At 33.8% G+C, this 21390-nt stretch overlaps 1 protein-coding gene across 1 annotated transcript; it reads left to right on the top strand.

Annotated features, from left to right (window-relative positions):
- The first annotated feature begins 1074 nt into the window (after nucleotides 1-1074).
- On the top strand, nucleotides 1075-18046 carry Tmbim4 (transmembrane BAX inhibitor motif containing 4). Its single transcript, XM_046430742.2, has 7 exons — nucleotides 1075-1272; nucleotides 6521-6629; nucleotides 6830-6935; nucleotides 10713-10746; nucleotides 11781-11898; nucleotides 16582-16627; nucleotides 17162-18046. Exons 1-7 carry the CDS (start codon nucleotides 1176-1178, stop codon nucleotides 17366-17368), a joined length of 717 nt encoding a protein of 238 aa, XP_046286698.1. The 5' UTR covers nucleotides 1075-1175; the 3' UTR covers nucleotides 17369-18046.
- Nucleotides 18047-21390: the final 3344 nt, after the last annotated feature.

Genomic DNA, 21390 nt, shown 5'->3' with positions numbered 1-21390 from the left:
AAGTTCCCACTGCCATGACAACTCTGGCCCATGCTGGTTGGTTCTAAATGGATTCTTAACCATAAATTCTTACAGATCATATGATTAAAAGGAATTATTCTTATCTTTCCCCAAGTTTCAGGATCTGAACTGTGAAAGGGGTCGCAAAAGTATCCCCCTTCAGGGTAACTTGTGTTCTTATTGACATTATTTCTAACCTGCATTTCTCCTGCAGAAAACAGGTAGTTTGTTGAAGAATGTGACAAATCCTGGCCACTTAAGCCAACCTAGGCTGAAGGTAAATTGCTTCTTGGAAAAGAAAGCATGTGGGGTTCAGGGCAGCACAGGAGGCCCATTTTATAGACTTTTCCTCTTAATCTCATGTTCCCACTACTTGCATTTGTCTGTCCCCTATCAAAGGGAACTTGGGATGGTATTATTCTGGGCATGTCTACACCTCATGTTTGTACAGAAATGACAATAAAATCATGAATATTTTGATCCACTGTATTTGCCACCATCTTCTCTCGTAGTACACTATCCTCCTTTCCCTGCTTTTGATTATGACCTATTCCAATGTGCTGTATGTACATTGGCAGTCAGGGATCTGAACTTTATCCAGTCTCAGTCTTTGCCATCTGTCCCCTACACTGACTAAGCTTTGTCCTCTCAGTCTTTGCAAATAGTTCCTTGAGGACCTACCCACATCACTGTTCTCTAGTTGGCTCTTGTTGCCTTTCAGGAATAAGCATTTTTTCACTCAGAAAGTATGGTTAATAGAAAGTGCCCAATAAATGTTGGATTATTATTAATAATGATACAATTAAAAGCTCTCTGGTATGATTATTGAAGTGAACGAATGAAATGGGTATTTATACTCTTTTAACACTTTTAGCAACTTTCCTGGAGAGAGAATCTAAAAATTTGTTGAGAAAAAACTGAGAAAAGTTTCCCTGTAAATGACGGTGGAAGTGCTATCCGTTTTCTCTCTTATCCGAACCTGCAGCAGTCTCCTTTTTTCAGACTAACTGCAATCTTTAAGGTGAGGTCATCGACCAGCTCGGGGCTCGTCCCACCGAGGCAGCTCGGCTAGTTCTGGCTGATCGCTTCATCCCGGAAGCAGGTTGAAGGCCGTTGTGGTCACTGTTGTCTCCCTGGCTCGGTCCGCCCAGGAGTGAAGGGGTTGTGTTGTCGCCATGGGCGACCCTGACCCCCGCTACCCTTGCTCCTCAATCGAGGATGACTTCAACTATGGCAGCTGCGTGGCCTCCGCCAGCGTGCACATCCGAATGGGTAGGTGCTGTCCCGCCGGCCCGCAGAGGCCGGCGTCTCCCCTGGGAGCTGGGGCTCCCGGGATTCAGTTCCCCAGCGTCGCCCGGAGGCGCTGGGTGCTGAGCTCCCGAGCAGAGCCGGAGCCCGCGGAGCAGCAGCGGGCGCCCGAAAACCGCAGCAGCCTCAATTTGGCATCTTTAAATTAAGAGAAACGAAGGGTCACTTTGATAAAAATCAGTTAACTATGTGAGCCTTATGACGTCCACCCATATGGAGCCACTTACTTGATGTGTTTGCTTTAAGGGGCGTAAACACGTTGAAAGTCTTTATTTTCTTGTCTGTCTGCTTTGCTGGACTGCAAGCTCCTTCAGGTCCAGACCTTATCTGTTGCTCTATTTTCTTTTTTCAAGGCCTAGAATTCAACATGTTTGACTATTACTGGGGCAGATGCTGGAAATAGAAACTTCCTAACTCAGTCTAAAGGCCCATGTTAGGTTTAGATTGTTATACAGAATCCTGTGGGCCGACATTATTTCGAATTTAAAGTGCTCAGTGACATGTAAGTGGAATTCATTGTCCGCCCTAGTTCATCCTCTTGATCTTAGAAGCTGGCCCAGATTTTCAGCCTGTCTGGGCAGCTGGCGCTGGTTCTGGAAAAGGAATTATGAAGATAGCTCTGATACATTATAAAAAATCTGGATGCTTAGCATTGATATTTCAGGGATTGAGTTTTGAAATTATTTTAATAAATGAGCTCAGCATTAAATTTGTTTTCTAAATTGTGGCAAAACAAATATAACAAAAAAATTACCAAGTTACCGTCTTAACCATTTTTAAGTGTACATTTCAATAGTATTAAGTATTTTCACATTGTTGTACTTCCAATCTCCAGAACTTACCACCACCACCATCACTATCACCATCATTATACTTCCTGTATATAAAATTTAACTACCCTGAATACCTCATATGGCCAGGCACTCTGGCCAACTGCCTGTAATCCCAGCAGCTCAGGAGGCTGAAGCAGGAGGATCACAAGTTCAAAGCCAGCCTCTGCAAAAGCCAGGCACTAAGCAACTCAGTGAGACCCTGTCTCTAAATAAAATACAAAAAAAAAAAATAGGGCAGGGAATGTGGCTCAGTGGTTGAGTGCCCTTGAGTTTAATCCCCCCCTAAATAAATACCTCATGAATGGAATCATAAACACATTGTCTTTTTGTTAACTGAATTATTTCAATTAGCATATCTTTAAGGTGCATCCATGTTGAACACATGTCAGAATTTCCTTACTTTTTAGGCTGAATAATATTACATTGTATGTATATAACAAATTTTATTTATCCATCCATTGATGGAAGTATTTGCATTAATTCTATCTCTTGCCATTGTGAAGGCTGTTATGAATATAGATGTGCAATTATCTCTTGAGACCCTGTTTTATTTTGAATATACACCCAGAAATATAATTGTTGGTTTATATGGTAAATGTATTTTTAATTTTTTAAGGAACTGCCATACCATTTTACATTCTCACCAACAACATACAAGGGTTCAGATTTCTTCACATCCTTGCCAATACATATTATTTTCTATGTTTTTTTAATTGAAAATTGTCATCCAAATGATTGTAGAGTGATAACTCATTTTCATTTTGATTTGTATTTCCCCAATGATAGTGATATTGAACATTTTTAAAGTATGCTTGTGGGCCATTTGTCTATATTCCTTGGAGAAATTTTATTCAAGTCCTTTGACTAAGTTTTTAGAAAATAGGTTTTATTAAAGCAATTTTAGGTTCATAGCAAAATTGAGCAGAAGGTATAGATTTGTTACATATCCCTTGCTCCCCTACAAAGTCTCTTGCCTGAATCAACATCCTACACCAGGGAGGTATATTTGCTACAGTCAATGAATCTAGTTGATATAGAATCAGCCAAAGTCCATAGTTCATTCTAGGGTTTGCTCTTGATGTTATATGTTTTATGGATTCTGACAAATGTATGATGACATCTGTTTGCCATTATGGTATCATACAGGATAGTTTTCACTGCCTTAAAAAATTCTCTGTGCTCTGCCTGCTTATCTCTCCCTCCTGCTAACCTCTGGCAACCACTCATCTTTTCATGTCTCCATAATTTTGCCTTTTCCATAATGCTAAGACATTCCAGAATCCTTTGGAAGCATAGTTGAAATCATACAATGTGTAATTTTATCAGATTGTCTTCTTTTACTTACTACTATAATACCCATTTAAGATGGTTCTACATGACCTTTCATACTCAGTAGCTCATTTACTTTTAAATATATATATATTATGGTAGATAGACACTATACCTATATTTTATTTTTATGTGATGCTGAGGATTGAACCCAGTACCTCACACATGCTAGGCAAGCGCTCTACCAACTGAACTATAACCTCAGCCCTCATTTCCTTTTTATTCTGAAGAATATTCTATTGTTTAGATATACCAGTTTATTGATTCACCTTCTGAAGGACATCTTGACTGGTTCTAAGTTTTGAAGCAGTTATAAATAAAGCTGTTTTATAAAATTCATGTGCAGGTTCTTGTGTGAACATGTTTTCAGCTCATGTGGGTAAATACCAAGGTGTACAATTGCTGGGTCACATGAATCAAAGTATATTTAGTTTTGTAAGAAAGCACCAAATTATATTCCACAATTTGCATTCCCATTAGCAATGAATGATCGTTCTTATTCTTCATCTTCACCAGAATTTGATGTTGTCAGTATTTTGGATTTTGGCTATTCTAATAGGGGTGTAGTTGTAGCTCATTGCTTTAATTTGAAATTCTCTAGTAACATGATATTGAGCATCTTTTTATATGTTTATTTGCTACCTGTTTTCTTTAGTGAGGTGTCTATTCAAGTCTTTTATCCATATTTTAGTAAGGTTGTTTTCTTATTGTTGGGTTTTAAGAGTTCTTGTTTAGTTTGAATAATATCCCTTTATCAGATACCTCTTTCACAATTATTTTTCCCAGTCATAACTAGTCTTCTTATTTACTAGATGTTGTCCATTTTTGAATCAGATTATTTGTTTTCTGTTGTTAAATTCTAGAATTTCTTTACATAGTCTAGATATTAACCCCTTATCAAATATATGATTTGCAACCCATTCAGTGAGTTGCCTTTCAACTCCATTGATTATGCCCTTTGATATACAGATTTTTTTAAATCTAGTCCTTTAATCTAAGTTTCCTTTTGTTGCCTGTATTCTTTGGTGTTATGTTAAGAAACCATATTGCCAAGCCCAATGCATGACATTTTTTCCTTGTTTTCTTCTAAGACTTTAATAGTGTTAGGTATTTCATTTAGGTCTTTGATCCATCTTTAGGTAATTTTTGTATGTGGTGTTAAGTAAGGGTTCAACTTCATTCTTTTTGCATGTGTATATCCAATTTTCCCAGCATCATTTATTAAAGAGACTTTTATCTTTTTTCCATGGAGTGATTTTTTTGATATGTACAAGGTTTTATTCCATTGGTCTATGTGTCTGTCTGTATGCCAATGCCACGCTCTTTTGATTACTGTAGCTTTGTAATGAGTTTTGAAATCAAGAAGTGTGAGAAAGTTTGTTCTTTTTAAATATTATTTTTTAAAAATTTTTTAGTTATAGATGGATACAATATCTTTATTTATTTTTATGTGGTGCTAAGGATCAAACCCAGTGCCTTACACATGTGAAACAAGTGCTCTACCACTGAGCTACAACCCCAACCCTTAAATATTTTTTTGCTATTTGTGATTCCTTGAGATTCCATGTGAATTTTAGGATGAATTTTGTGTTTCTGCAAACAACGCTGTGGAAATTTTTGATAGGAATTGCATAAAATCTCTAGACCGTTTTGGATAGTATATCTTAATATTAAGTCTTCTGTGAACATAGGATATCTTTCTATTTTTTGTCTTTTGTAATTTCTTTCAGGAATGTTTTATACTTTTCATGTTTGTCTTCTTGGTTAGGTTTTTCTCTAAATGTTTTATTCTTGTTAATGCAATTCCAAATAGAATTGTTTTCTTAATATCCTTTTCAGCTTTCTCCTGTGAGTGTAGAGAGTTGCAAATGACTTCTGCAAGTTAACATTCTCTCTCACGACTTGCTTAATTCATTTGTTATGAAATTTTTAGAGTTTTATTTATGTAAGATCACATTCATATTAATGTGAACAGACATAATTGTACTTCTTTCTTTCCATTTTGGATGCCTTTATTTCTTTTCCTTGACCAGTTGCTTTGGTTGGGACTTTCAGTGCTATGTTGAATAGAAGTGGCAAAAATAGGCACCCTTGACTTATTCCTGTCTTAGAGGAAGAACATGCAGTTTTTCACCATGTGTGATGTTAGCGTGGGCTTTTCATCTGTGGCCTTTATTGTGAAAAGGTAGTTTTTCAAGACTTGGTTTATTGAGTACTTACAACATGAAAGGATGTAGAACTTTTGCCATATGCTTTTTCTGCATAAATTAAGTTGATCATGTTTCCCTTCCACCCCATCATTCTGTAACCACATCAGTAGATTTTCATATATTGAACATCTCAGGAATAAATCCCATTTGGTCATGACATATAGTCCATTTAATGTACTCATGAATCCTGTTTGCTAGTGTTGTGTTGAGGATTTTTGCATTAATATTTATCAAGCATATTGCTTTATAGTTTTCTTGTAGTACCTTTGGCTTTGATATCAGAGTAATGCTGGTCTCACAGAATGAGTTTGAAGTGTTTTCTCCTCAATTTTTTGGAAGAGTTTGAGGAGGATTGGTATTGTATCTCAGCTTTGTAGTACATGTTTTTTAAACCATTTTTTAGGCATTCTCAGATTATATTCAACAGTAACATAGACCATTACTTTAGAGTAACTAAGAACTGGTCCACAAGTACTAGGAGTGGACGAGAATTAGCTGACAAATAGCCATTTTTGTCAAACTGTTCTGTTTTTAATCATTTGCTTTTTTGTATGCTATTGTGTACAAATAGGTATTTGGCATTTTCCTTTTGTTTTGATGAAAACACAATCTGGCCAGTTAATTTAATTTTTTAAGCTCATATTTTTTGGGAGGATTATATATACCCTTTGGGTTTTTAATTACTTTGGAGGCTTTTCCTTTTTTACTAGTTTTAGTTAGTGATAACTCTAAGATTTAAGAAAGAATGCATGTAAAAACAATTTTTCTAAAGAAATTTGGTCTTATAGTTCTCTATAAATCCTTAAGAAAATAATCACGTGTAATATTTTTCTCTTTTAGCTTTCCTCAGAAAAGTCTACACCATACTTTCTCTGCAAGTTCTCTTAACTACGGTGACCTCTACAGTGTTCTTATCTTTTGAGTCTATACGGACATTTGTACATGAAAGGTAAAGTAATAGGATAAATCATTTTCAGACATTACATATGATCAAAAGGATATATACAAACACAATTCAATTCTTTTCTGTAAACGCCTATAAAATTAGTTTTGTTTTTGACAAAATATACAGATAAATTTTATTAAATTGGCTAACACTATTTATGGTCTTTTTAAACTTGAAACTTTTTGTAATATTATGTCTTTCAGTCCTGCCTTGATTTTGGTGTTTGCCCTTGGATCTCTGGGTTTGATTTTTGCATTGACCTTAAACAGACATAAACATCCTCTTAACCTGTACCTGCTTTTTGGATTTGTGAGTACTTTGGTGATGTTTGCTTCTTTAACAATAAGGGTTTTCAAAATATTTACTTAATTGGATGCAAAAACAGACATAACAATGACAGAACAAAATGGAGTTTTATTTTAATTAGGGTAGTATAAGAAATCACTTGTAATTTTGTAGGATTTTAGAATTTTAAACACTTGTCACTGTCAAAATTTGTGGGGTTTTTTGTTGTTGTTGTTGTTGTTGCTGTTGTTTTTAGCTAGGATAAGATGGAAAAAATACCAAATCAGGGGCTGGGGTTGTGACTTAGTAGTAGAGTGCTTGCCTAGCACATTTGAGGCCCTGGATTCGATCCTCAGTGCCACGTAAAAATAAATAAATAAAATAAAGGTATTGTGTCCAACTTCAACTAAAAAATAAATATTAAAAAAAAAAAATCGGAACCAGATGACCTAGCTTTGTAACTACCTGTTAATGTGACATGTGGCAAGGCATTTAACCTTTCTGTACCTCATTTGTCTCAAATATAAAATGAAAATATTAACAGAATCCCTGTGATACTTTCTACCTTTATATTTTATGATTGGGGGAGTATTTATTATTAGAACCTTAATTTTATAGAAATTAAATCAAATTCTTTATTTTTAGCTGATCAGTATCACTTTTTCTTTTTTTAGTTGTAGGTAGATCCAGTACCTTTATTTTATTTTTATGTGGTGCTGAGGATCGAACTCAGTGACTCACGCATGCCAGGCGAGCGCTGTACCACTGAGTCAAAGTCCCAGTCCCCAGTGTCACTTTTTATTGTTGCTCTATTCTTTTAAAAGACCATTGTCCTCAAATGATGTGCTTTACCAACTTGTTTAAAATTCATAGATAGGAGAACCTAACTTCAAGTCGTGTTTGTTGAAATAGAGGTAGAAATTAAAACCCCATTTGTCACCTGTAGACAGATCTGGGATATTCGTAATGCTATGGCCATACTGCCTATAAAATCTCTTGAGTTTGAGTAAGATTGGTAAAACTCAACATATTTTTACATTATTTTGTTTCTTCTCATCGCCAGTATGATTTTGGTTTCTAACTTGAAAATTTACTTCAAAACATTCCAAAACTAAAAATAAGAATATTTGTAGTAAATAACAGCCACTGCTATTAATTCTCACTTTGCCTTTGTGATGTGGTCTATCAAGTGGATAAAATCTAGGTAGAGTGAGTCTACTTTTTAAGACAAAGTAGAGGTAATGTAATTAAGGAGAAAAAGAGACTTGAGGACAAGTCTCAAGTAATAGTGAAAAAGCTATGGATCAGATTAAAGTGCTTCGAACTAAAAAAAGTTGTGATTTCTGATAATGAATTTGGGTTAATATAAGAAGAAAAAGCTCATGACTTTGGAAATTTCAATTATAAGAGAGGTTATTAATTTAAATTTTAAGCTCTTCTGTTTGTAAAGTTATCAGTCCAAATGCAAGTTATCTCAGATACTATGAGTTTATTTTAAGAATATAAGAGTCTAAGAACCAATCCAAACCCATCAGATCTTAACAAGAGGAACTAGAGAAAGGTTCTAGAAATTATGCTATTGTAGGGAATTCAGTGGTACCAGTTTGTGGTCCCTTTCCCCTTGTCCTGTCACAGCTCTCTCACAACTGTCCTTAAACATTGTTTTCTTTTTTTGTCTTTCATTTTAACATGACCATCGTTGGCCCACACATAGTTCAGTTACCTTTCAGCTTTAGCTCCTGCTGCCATTGCTTCATTATCTAGAATTTGGTTTCCTGAGTGAGAAAGAACCTGATGGGCATAGTTAGTTTTGGTACAGGTCCCATTGTAGATTGTTAGACAATTCTGGATTGCTAGTCCATGGGCCAGATTCTAGCTTCTGGCCCAGTTAGCTATGTGCTAGGACAGATGAAAGAGGCACCAAAAAATGGGATCATATGGATTTCCTTTTCACAGTTTCTTTTAACAAGGACTGATTTCTATGAAGAAAGAAGTCACAGGCAAGTTTTTGCCCAGTGGAGAGTCCTCACTTGAAAATCATCAGCCAAATGCTTATAAGAAAAATGTTCACTTATTGCCAAACCTGTTTGACATGCCCATAACTAGAAGTGGTTTCACTGATAAGGAAATATGTAAAATACATCTCTTCAGATTATTCAGTGACCTCTGTCTACTAGATTTTTGGTCTTTTGTTTGTTCAATTTTGTTTCTGTCTTGTTGCACCAAAATAAGAAAGAAGCAAATCTTACCCTGTCCTATAAAATCTGTGTGTGTGTGTGTGTGTGTGTGTGTTTTAAAGGAGGGTGTTATTTTGGGGTGACATTATATCTTTCTAGTTTTATCTTTACTACTAGTATTTATATTATTCTATCTCCTTCATATATTTGAATATGGTGTGGGATTTCTTTCCTAAAATCATGTCACAAATATCAAGAATGTGATACAATTATATTGCCTAGGAAAAAAATGTTTTTATCATCTTTGCCACCATTTCCCTGGCAATACCAACAACATTAAAATATGGCAGCAGCTTCATTGCCTCCGTATCTATGTACAATTTTAAATACCATTTTTGCTCTGATTCTGATAATTTGTTGATTTCAGGTAGGATGAAGTACAGGGAATCCTTCTACCATAAGTATGATTATACAGCCACTCCTGTTACTTTGGGCTTTGCCTTTGCAATGTGGTTGACCCGATGGTTGATAACAAGTCTATCTAGAGTAAGAATGTAAGACAAAGTAAAAATAATATAAATATAATTAAGCGGAAAGAGAGGCTAGAGGACAAGGCTCAATATCCTCCAATTTTTATTTAAATATGGATTCAGCTTCTTGTTACATGGCTTAAACAATGTCAGAATAACAGGTTAGGACTGGGGTTGTGGCTCAGCTTGCCTCACATGCCTGGGGCGCTGGGTTCCATCCTTAGCACCATAAATAAAATAAAAGTATTGTGTCCATTTACAACTAAAAATGTTTTTAAAAAAGTTAAAAATAACAAGTTAAAAATAATAACAACTTAGTTTGTTTCTCTTTTATATAAAAATTTGAATGACTATTTTGACTATTTAACAACTCCCAGGTTCCTGTTCCAGTTTATGCATTCCTAACATATTGCATGGTATAAGACAGCTCACCACCATATCCACATAGTGTCAGTTACAAAAGAAAAGAAAAAGAAGGAAAGAAGGAAGGAAAAAGAAAAGAAAAAGAGGGAAGAGCAAGTTATGTTCTTTTAGAGCACAATCTGGAAAATGTATCCTTCTCTACTCACCTTAAATTGGCTACAGTATAGTTATATAACCAGGCCTAGCAACAAGGGAGACTGAAAATGTAATGTTAAATCTGAACAGCCAGGTGTCCATGTAAAAATTATGTTACTAGGGAAGAGAGAGACAGTTTTAAGACTTACACACCGAAGTACTACCTAAATATTTTATCTTTATGTTTGTATTTGTTAGATACTGAGGTTTTTATAAAACATATGATTTGCAGTATCATTTATATTTCATTATCTTAGTAAGAAAAACAGAATTTCCTGTATTATTTCCACTATTACAGATATGAAAAATTTGATTAGGGCTTAGAGGGTCATGGAACCATATTTAGAGTTTAAATATTCTCACATAATTTTCATTATGGTGGGCTTGATAACTGTCTCACATACTTCACCAGACTGCTCTGAAGCAAAAATGAGATCATGCACACAGAATCCCATTGACCTACTAGAAATTAGAAAATATACATGAAGTGGTATATATTTTACATGCATTTTTTAATTTCACTTTCTTTTTCTTAGACACTGTTGGAAGCTCTGACTGTGGCAGTTGTGGGTAAGTCATAATTGTGCTTCTTTTTGTTATAGTAACCTTTTATAATGTGGATAAATCTTTCAGGTAAAAAAAAACTTGGGGTTAAAGTTTAATAGCATGGAATGTTGTATTTTAAAAACATGGCATAAGATAAATATTGCCTAAGATATAAGCAAAAATCAAATGTTTATACTTTACATAGTTCAGCAGAGCTTAGAGGAAGTGGAAAAGTTTAAGGAAAACTAAAGGAATGAAGAACAATATTTCATTTCTGTTTACATATTTATAAAAAAAATAAGACAACCATGGCTGATCTTTTCCCTAATTTAAAAGAAATTCAGAAGAATTGAGAACATTTGTTTTGAGCTGTGTGCTTTTCATCACGAGTTTAGCTTCCTAAGAATTGCCTGCATTGAACCACGTCTACTGCTGTACCTTCATGTTTTATTCACTAAGTGATACTACAAGAAACAGCAGTAATTTCTGTTTGTATATTTTGTATTAAGTGAATTCAGAGGCCAAATGTCAAATTTGTTTCATTACACAAATGTACTCTGTGTAATGCTTCAAGTAAAATATTTCAGTGAGTTAATAACAATTCTGATTATTTTTAAATGGTTAGCGTTGGGTACCAAAAAAGTTCGGCATTAACTATTACTCTCAATAATGGCAAATTGTTAATCTTTATGGTTTATATATTTCTCTCTTCCTATTTTGACATTACTATTTTTAATATCATTTTTGTTGAATTTATATTTTTGGTTTACCTTTTGAAAAAGAATTAGAATATTAAAATGCTAAGAAATACCAAAATAAGTAGAATTGAAGCTTCTCAACATAAAGGAAATATTAAAATAACTTACTTTTAGTGTTGTTATCTATTAATGTTATGTAATGTTAGCTAGTCCATCTCTGAATAAGGAGTCTTTTTTATTGGTGAGTAGTATAGGAGAAATGAAAGATTTCTGTTAAATAACATGAAATGTTATTTTAAATATAACAGTTTTATATTGAGGATGTTTATGTACATTTTAATCAATTTCTTAATTTTACAGTTACTTTCTACGATGTATATATAATTCTGCAAGCTTTTGTACTGACTACTACAGTATTTCTCGGTTTAACCATATATACTCTACAATCTAAGAGAGATTTCAGCAAATTTGGAGCAGGGTAAGTTATATATTTTGGGATATAATAGATAGATGTCTTTAATATTATAGGTGGTTTTGAGAGAGTGTTATACTGTTAGTTTTCTGTGCCTTAAAATTTAAGTAAATAAAGTACTAGGACTAGGCCCTATTTTCCCAGAGCATTCATGAAATGGAAAGTGGCTTTGAGTCATTTTCTTCCCTTTTATAGTGAAAGGAAGTGAATTAAAAAAAAAACAGAAACAAAAACGTAGATTGGTTTTCCAGAGAAGCTATACTTATGTGCTATATGAATAGTGTGGAATTTACTAAAATTATTTCAGTCTTTGTTTTGGCATAAATGTTACCAAGACCATCCACATCTTTGGCAAAGGCAGAACAGTTGTCTCCAAGAACTTTAAAACCTTTTTGATCTATCTAGATTAACTTGTATCTTTCCTGAAACAAATAAATATATGTAATGATTCTTTATATTAGAATAATAGTAGTGTGTTGCCCTCATCTGGTAAGAAGTATAGACACTTCTCAGCTCACAGTGGCCTGTTCCCACACAGTCACTCAACCATTTTCTGTTCTTTCTCCTATTAACAATACTAAATATTTACAAAAGTCTACTCTTGCAAAACTTTCTTTCCTCTTCCCTTTTGTTTCCTGGTAGACCAGATTATCAGAAATCCTTGTTGGGATAAAGTATAGTCATGCAATTTGCCTAAGTAGTTTTATTAGAATCAAGTTTGGTTTAGGGAGAGACAATATTTTCTTTTCCTTCTTTTGGGAAGATGTTTCATTTATATTTTGTGGTATACATGAAGAAAGCTTTGCTCTGTGTTCTCTTTCCATCCCTATCTCCCAACTGCACCTCTCCCTCCAATTCATTCTAGTATCTCTCCTGAATTCCTAGTAAACAATTTCCCTTGTATTTCAGCTTTTTCATAATAAATGCATCTTTATTGATACAACCGATGTTAAAATTATCATGTATCAGTCTAAGACCAAACACTTATGAAGTCTGTGTACAGCTGGCTGCTATTTCTGATCATTTTTATATTTTCTTTTCTTTTTTTTTTATTGATTGTTCAAAACATTACAAAGCTCATGACATATCATCTTTCATACATTTGATTCAAGTGGGTTATGAACTCCCATTTTTACCCCAAATACAAATTGCAGAATCACATCGGTTACACATCCACATTTTTACATAATGCCATATTAGTGACTGTTGTATTCTGCTACCTTTCCTATCCCCTACTATCCCCCTCCCCTCCCCTATTTTATTTTCTTGTGTGTTAGGTTTTTACTAGGTAATTGTCCTTAAAAAATTATGTTGAGGGCTGGGGATGTGACTGAGTGGTAGAGTGCTTGCATAACATGTGGGAGGCACTGGGTTTGATTCTCAGCACCACATATAAATAAATGAATAAAATAAAGGTTCATCAACATCTAAAAAAATATATTTTAAAAAATTTATGTTGAATTTCTTTAAGCCCTACACTGCTGGTGCATTTTTTCCATAATATTTTGGGTTTCCTGCTACCTGGCATCTAGAAAATTACTAGATTGAGTCCACTTAAAACTAAATTCATGGTTCACAATATTTTCCCAACCATTCAGGTGTTGTGAATTTGAACTAGAAATCTGTAAAGGGATAGCTTGGATATCAATTACTGCCTTTTCCTTGCTTTATGCATTGATAACTTTCCTTATAGTCTCTCCGTGGGGATGGGGAGGTGATTGATACATGGTTGCCCTGACATTAAGGTTATTCACTTTAGGTAAATCCAGCTGTGGTACCATGATTACTTCTTTGGATTTCTACTTTTATCTAGATTGTGACTTGATAATTCCCTTCCATTTTGTCAGTTATTTGATACTTGTAAGAAGTTTTTCTTTTTTTTTTTTGGTTTCTTTTTAATTCATCACTTCAGTAGTTTTTGAGGAGATGGAGGATGGTGTCATAATTGGTCTAAATAGCCTTGTTTGCTATAATACTGGGAAAAGAACCCTTTCAAAGTTGTTTCTTACTGGTGTTACTGTAACCATCCTTGCTATCTCCAGTCTTACCAATTTCTAGTCTATTTTCCATAAAGTAACTAGGTGATAATTCCAAAATGCAAGTTCAATAGTGTCATATTTAAAACACTTGAACACTTTACTATGGCTTGAGGATAGCCTGATTCTCTACTGACGTGCTTTTATTGCCATCCACTATGGGATATTGCTATGTAATAATTATCTAGAAAAATCATAATATTGACCATATTTTTGGAGTGGCATTTTATTGCATTTTAGACAAAATTTAATGGCACTAATTTTTGCGAAGTATCAAAATCAAAATGGTTGTGGAGGGGGGCTGCAGTTGTGGCTCAGTGGTGGAGTGCTTGCCTGGTGCAGATGAGGTACTTGTTTTAATCCTCAGCACCACATAAAAATAAATAAAGAAAAAATAAAGGTATTTTGTCCATCTACAACTAAGAAATATTTTATTTATTTATTTATTTATTTATTTTTGGTACCATGGATTTAACTCAGAGGCACGTGACCACTGAGCTACATCCCCAGCCCTATTTTGTATTTTATTTAGAGACAGGGTCTCATTGAGTTGTTTAGGGTCTCACTTTTGCTGAGGCTAGCTTTGAACTCAGGATCCTCCTGCCTCAGCCTCCTGAGCTGCTGGTATTATAGGCATGTACCACTGCACCCAGCTAAGAAATATATATATATATATTTTTTAATTTTTTTTAGTTGTAGTTGGACACAGTACCTTATATTTATTTTTATGTGGTGCTGAGGATCGAACCCAGCGTCTCGCATGTGCTAGGCGAGCGCTCTACTGCTAAGCCACCACCCCAGCCCAAGAAATACATTTTTAAAAAACTTAAAAAAATGGTTGTGGAGGCTAAGTGCCAAAAGGGGATACAAAGATTGAGCAAAAAGATTTTATTCAAAAAGGTGTATAGGCTATTCATCCCTACCTGTTTATGGGAGTTAGTAGGGACTAAAGAAGTATATTTGAAATGTGTGAATATATGGTAGCAGCAGATAATGGTAACAGTGCTTTATATATTGACTTAGAACTATAATGGGTTTTGCAACATCATTTTTATTTATTTATGGTCACTTATTATCCTATAGAATCTTGTCACAAAAGGAATTGAATCTTAGAACTACATGTGGCAACTTTTTTTGTATCACCTTAAATATTTTGTCTTGCAGGATGTAGAACAAAGTTAAATTCCTTGGAAACTGTCTGAATCTCCTGAGACTCTGTTAGACAGAAAACAGCTTTTAGTTTTAGAAATAATTTGGCCCATTTCCAACATAGTACATTTCTGAGGAGTATTCAATCCCCTATGATTTAGGAGATCTTTGTACCCTGCTTGATATGAATACAAACTATCCTACCCCTATGTGAGCTCGAAGGATTGTTCTTCCTGCCTCTCTTTGGTGCATTTTTCCACAGCTTTGGTCCAGTCTTCACATGCATGTATTGATCAGTATCCAGCTAAAGATTCTAGTGGAACCTTACAATACATATCACCAGAGATTACTCTTTCTTTCGGTACAGCTCTTTGGTCCCTGTTTTTTTTTTTTTTTTTGGCATATTCTAGCCACCTTGACCACCCAAACCTCTAATTTCTTGTCTCTTCAACTTGAGAAGACTAAAAGGTTCCATAGGGTTCCTGACCTGACATTGTGACCTAAAAATTCTCTAGCTGGGACAATTATAAATTTCTGTTTCCCTAATTTTTATTCCTATGGAATGATTGTCCTGTGCTGGTTGTTGTTCATTGTGTGAAATCTCTTGTTTCTTATATTTTTCCTGGTTTTATTTAAGGAGGGAGGCTTGTGTAATTTCTTATGCCTGAAGCAACATATTGATACCAAAAGATAGACTTCTTAGATGTTCTTTGTCACATATTTTATGTATATAATGTGAACGATAACTCATAAAGTTATAGAAGAGGCAGATTTGTCTGTATAAGTTATGTTCCCTAATACATAAAAATAAAATAAAAAGTACATTGTGAACTTTAATATGTATGCATGTTCACAGAATAACTTGCTATTATTATTTGGTTTTAAAATGCAATTATCTTTATTATTATTTGTGTATATGAATAAACTAAAACTTTTTATAAATCTCAATGAAAATACTTCTAATGGTTCCTGCCTATGTCAATATTTTCCTTGTGCTAAAATTGAAAACTTGAAAAATAATACTCTTAACTAGTTTTGTATATCATAAAATTGTTGGATAGCTATACTTTCAATAACAGTTTTTAAAAAATAAAATGGGTATTATTTTCATTTGTTATTTATGAATTCCTATGCTTTAATTTCTTTTCACAAATCTGTATGAATTTCAGAAAATGTGGAATGGAGCCAGGCATCATGGCACACACCTGTAATCCCAGCTGCTTGGGAGGATGAGACAGGAGGAGCTAGAGTTCAAAGCCAGCCTCAGTAACTTAACAAGGCCCTAAGCAACTTAGCAAGACCCTGTCTCAAAATAAAATATAATAAATAAAATATAAAATAAAAATAAAATATAACAAAGGGCTGGGGATGTGGCTCAGTGGTTGAGCACCCCAGGTTCAATCCCTGGTACCAAAAATAAATAAAGAAAAAAATGTGGAATGGGTTTACAGTTTTTGTTTTTTTTTTCAAGGAACTCTAAATTATTAAAACTTTCTTTTTATAGGCTTTTTGCTGTTTTGTGGATTTTATGCTTGGCAGGATTCTTGAAGGTAAGTTGTTTTTAGAATAGTTAACCTGAAACATAATTCTGTCAATGACAATAGAAATAACCTCAAAAAATTGGAGGAGTTACTCTTAGATGACACTTAGTTGTAATTATCTGGAACATTTGTATATAGAATGATTATGGAATAATCTCATTTAATAATCAAGGCCTTATGTTATATTATGAATGGGTAAATGAGTTAAATTACATAGAAAAAGGCTCTCACTTAATAACTAACAACCTCCAAGTAGCACATTTAATTCTGAAAAAGAAATACATATTAAAATAACTTGTATTTAGAATGCTGCTATTCATAGTCGGTAATTTAATTGAAAGGAAGAATGAACAGATATTCATTCATACATCCATCTTTCCATCATACAGAAGCAAGCTCGACTTGCCTTGCCTCTTTCTGCTTTTAACATTTGTATTTGAAATTGTATAACATAATATGTATTAATAATAGATCATTAGAAGAAGTAACTAAAGTACTGTTACTACCATTCTCAAATATATTTCTTTAATCTCTTGCCTATAGATTTTTTTTTATAGTGAGACAGTGGAGTTGGTCTTGGCTGCTGTAGGAGCCCTTCTTTTCTGTGGATTCATCATCTATGACACACACTCACTGATGCATAAACTGTCACCTGAAGAGTATGTATTAGCTGCCATCAGCCTCTACATGGATATTATTAATCTATTCCTGCACCTGTTACGGTTTTTGGAAGCAGTTAATAAAAAGTAATTGAAAGCCGTATACAGAACTGTTTATTAAGTAATAAAGGTTGAGACGTAATTAAATATCAAATACTTTTATGGTCTTTATTGATATTCTGTATACTTCTAAGCTTTAAAATTGTACCATTTTTTATGGTTTATCATTCTTAATACTTTGATTTAGAATCTCAGGTAAGAGATATCAAAATTGTCTTTTTTACTTTTTTCAGTCCTAAGTTAACTATGCCTACCTATTTGTTTATAATTCAAAATAATTTTATGAGCATTTAAAATATGTTTATTTAGTGATTTAATCTAAATTTTCTCTTAACTAATATTTATTTCTAAAGTGTAGTGTCTTTACCGTTATAAACACTAGTGTTAATTAAAGTGTAAATCTTTTACTAAGAGATTTTAATCTCATTTAGTAAGGAAAATAATGGAAAAGATAAATTCCAAAGATAATTACTCAGTATTATATTGAAATTATATTAAAATGTTAATGATGTCTCATTATAAAATGATGTATTAAAAATTAAAGGTTTACTTAAAAGCCAATATAAAATTTTGATAGTAGTTATTTATCTCTGTAAGTAAAGGTTTCATTTTAAAATTATAGAATGGTCGTGTGACTAAAGGACCCCCAAAGATACTGGTTCATCTGACATTAAGTATATGTATTCAAAATAAAAATATTTGAAAACTAGTGTCTTGTGGTTCCATTTGTGTTGGTCCATACAGCATGTAGATGAGTGTACCAGTGATCAATGGAACTTTGGCAGATTCCCTTACTATATAGTATTCCTTCATTATTTGCAGTTTTATGTTCTGTGGTTTCATTTACCTGTAGGCAATTGTGGTCTAAAAATGTTAAATGGAAAATTCTGGAAATAGTTTATAAATTTTAACTTGCATGCCCTTTTTAAAATTTTTTTAAGTTATAGATGGACATAATATCTGTATTTTATTTATCCATTTTTATGTGGTGCTGAGGATTGAACCCAGGGCTTCATGTATACTAGGCAAGTTCTCCACCACTGAGCTACAACTTTATCCCCAGTCATATGCCCTTCTGAGTAGCATGATGAAGTCTCATGCTGTCCTTCTCCATCCTGGTCGGGACATGATCTTCCCTTTGTCCAGCATATCCACACTGCATACATTACCCATTTTTTCATGGCTCAGTGATCCAGGATCTTCTTTCTGACACATTGTCAGAAGACCAATGGTAGCTTACCTCTACACAGCACAGTGCTGCATCATCTCACTTGATCTCATCACATAATCATTGTATTGTCTCACATCACAAAAAGAATGGTGAAAACAGAACAATAAGATATTTTGAAAGAGACTATACACATGACTTTTACTATACAGTACATTGTTTCAATTTTTCTATTTTATTATTGTTGATCTCTTATTGTGCCTAATTTATAAATTCAAGTTTATCAGAAGTATGCATGTATAGGATAAAACATAGTATGCATAGGGTTTGGTACTATATGTTTTAGGTATCCATCAGGAATCTTGGAATATATCCCCCAACAAATAAGAGGAGAATATTTTATTAAATAAAGTTTGCTAGGACAGCCATAGCAAAGTACTATAGAAAGAGTGGCTTAAACAGTAGACATATATTTTCTCCATAGTTCTGTGGGCTAGAAAGTCCAAGATCAGGTTGTAGACAGGGTTGGTTTCTTCTGAGACCTCTCTTCTTGTAGATGGCTGGCTTCATAATGTCTCTACCTTGTTTTCCCTCTGTGTTTGTCTATGTCCAAATTTCCTCCTCTTATAAGGACATCAGTCATTGAATTAAGGTCCATCCTAATGACCATTTTTCCTTAGTTAACTCTTTAAAGACCTATATCCAAATACATTCATATGCTGAGCTACTGAGAGTTAGGACTTCATAATATGAATTTTTAGGGACACAGTCCATAACACTCACTAAGTACATCATTTCATACGTACTAAGTTGAATTCAGTTAGTTATATAGATTTAGTCTCCAATGACTTTTAGATGTTAATTGACTCTATCATCAATTGATTGTTGAAAAACCAATTGTGTGATACTTTACAATCAAGTTTAGCATAGCATGTTAGGTATAAACATCTAGATTGGAATCCTTATTATATGTGACCAGTTACATGTTTGTAAAAGTTACTTCCCTTCCTTATATAGGTCTTGCCTCATTTTTATAATTGGAATAATCGTAACAAATCCTGCCTAATTGGGCTTTCAGAAGGATAAAATGAGATAAATACAGAAACTAAATGATTAATTAATGTAAGCTGCTGTTATTAGTATCATTTCGATCCAAATGCAGAATAGACTGAATAGTGACTAAAGACAATAAGCAAAGGCAGATTTGACATTTTAAAATGTAAAACAATGCCATTCTTTTTACTAAATTATTTTTTATTTAGGAAATAGTTATTTAATATAAAAATGCCACCTAATGAATTCCCTTTGAAATGACTTAAATTTTCAAAAAAGTTTTTTAATTTCTGATATATACCATAATTATTAAGTCTAAAGGGATCACACTAAAAGTTTTGAAAACCACTGGTATAAAATATTACATGAACCAAAATCATATATTTTTCTATTAATGAATTTTATATGGTTGCTCCTTTCTTACTGTCACCATTAACACTACTCTGTACATCTTTATGTGTCCTACTGTGCATAGGCATGACAATTTTCTAGGTACAATGACGTGCAATTTTCAGTTTTTTACCAGAGGTGAAAATGTGCAGATTTAAGAAATACTAAGAAAGTGGCATTAGCAGGTTGACAGAGCAACTGGCAACTCAGTGTACAAGGGACAAAAGAACAACAAGTAGGAAGAGAATGAGAGAAGAGCAGGAAGTGAGAACTGTGTTTATTGAATATCATTCAGCTTAAGAGATGCTGTGGGTCCCATGTACCTGCCTTCACTTCTTTACAGGTCTCAGACCTAGCTTCAATTCACTTCATGTAGTTCTGGCAATGAGTGATAGCAGCAGGCGTTTTTGGAGGAGCTGGGAACAGATTTTTTGTTGTTGTTTTTACTTAGTATCTTTGTAGAGTTTAGTCCTGAAGTATCCATGATCTAGGGAACTGGCAATATGAAGTCACCATCTGAATTCCAGAAATATTCTTGTTTCTTACTAAATCATTATGCAGATCAGGGACTCCACTCACTGGATGAAGCCAGTAGTTTAGCATGCCTTTTGGATGGAGAATCGGTTGGTATTCAACACTACCCACTGTGCCTCTAGTTCCATAAACTCTTTCCAGCTCTCTTGAGTTGTAGCCATATCCAGGTTGACCCTTAATCCTTATTCCTCCATCAGGGATTAAAGTGTCCCAAACACAGTTGTTTGTTTTCCTTCAGCTTTGTATATCCAGCAAAGTGCCTACTGCAGAGTTTATACTTGAATGTATGAATGAGAGTGGCTTATGAGTTTTTAAATATGCTAAGGCCATTTATTGTTAGAAATTCATTTGTACAAACTGGACATGAGTTAAAACTTTTTTTCCCCTATTTCATAGTCCATGATTGTTTTATAAAGTATTTGTAATGCTGAATTGTGACATGTATTTTAGCACAACAATTTTCATAATAGGTTATTGTTTCTTTTGCAAAATTTCTATTCAAAAGTCTTTGCCAGGTATGTTAAGCAAGAGGCAGTCATTTTTGACTATGTGAAAGGGAATTTACTGTAGTTTAAAATGCATTATGCATGGGCTGGGGATGTGGCTCAAGCGGTAGCACGCTCGCCTGGCATGTGTGCGGCCCTGGGTTCGATCCTCAGTACCATGTACAAATAAAGATGTTGTGTCCGCTGGGAAAAAAAAAAAAGTCATAATAAAATGTAAATATTTTAAAAAATAATAAAATAAAATGCAATATGCAGATATATTTCTGGGGAAATGAGGCTAAATTCTAATTTGAAAAAACAGGTATACAGTTAACATAAGATAGAAACAATCTTCCATTTAAAGAAATTAGGTTTTCTCTTTTTTTTTTAAGCCTAGGATTTTTTCAGCCCAATGTTTAAAAA

Source organism: Marmota monax, unplaced genomic scaffold (genome assembly GCF_021218885.2).
Source record: "Marmota monax isolate L192 unplaced genomic scaffold, Marmota_monax_Labrador192_F-V1.1 WCK01_AAM20220418_F8-fsc00056, whole genome shotgun sequence".
Taxonomy (NCBI): domain Eukaryota; kingdom Metazoa; phylum Chordata; class Mammalia; order Rodentia; family Sciuridae; genus Marmota; species Marmota monax.
Note: the sequence above shows the minus strand (reverse complement) of the source record. Positions and strands in the feature narration are given on the sequence as shown.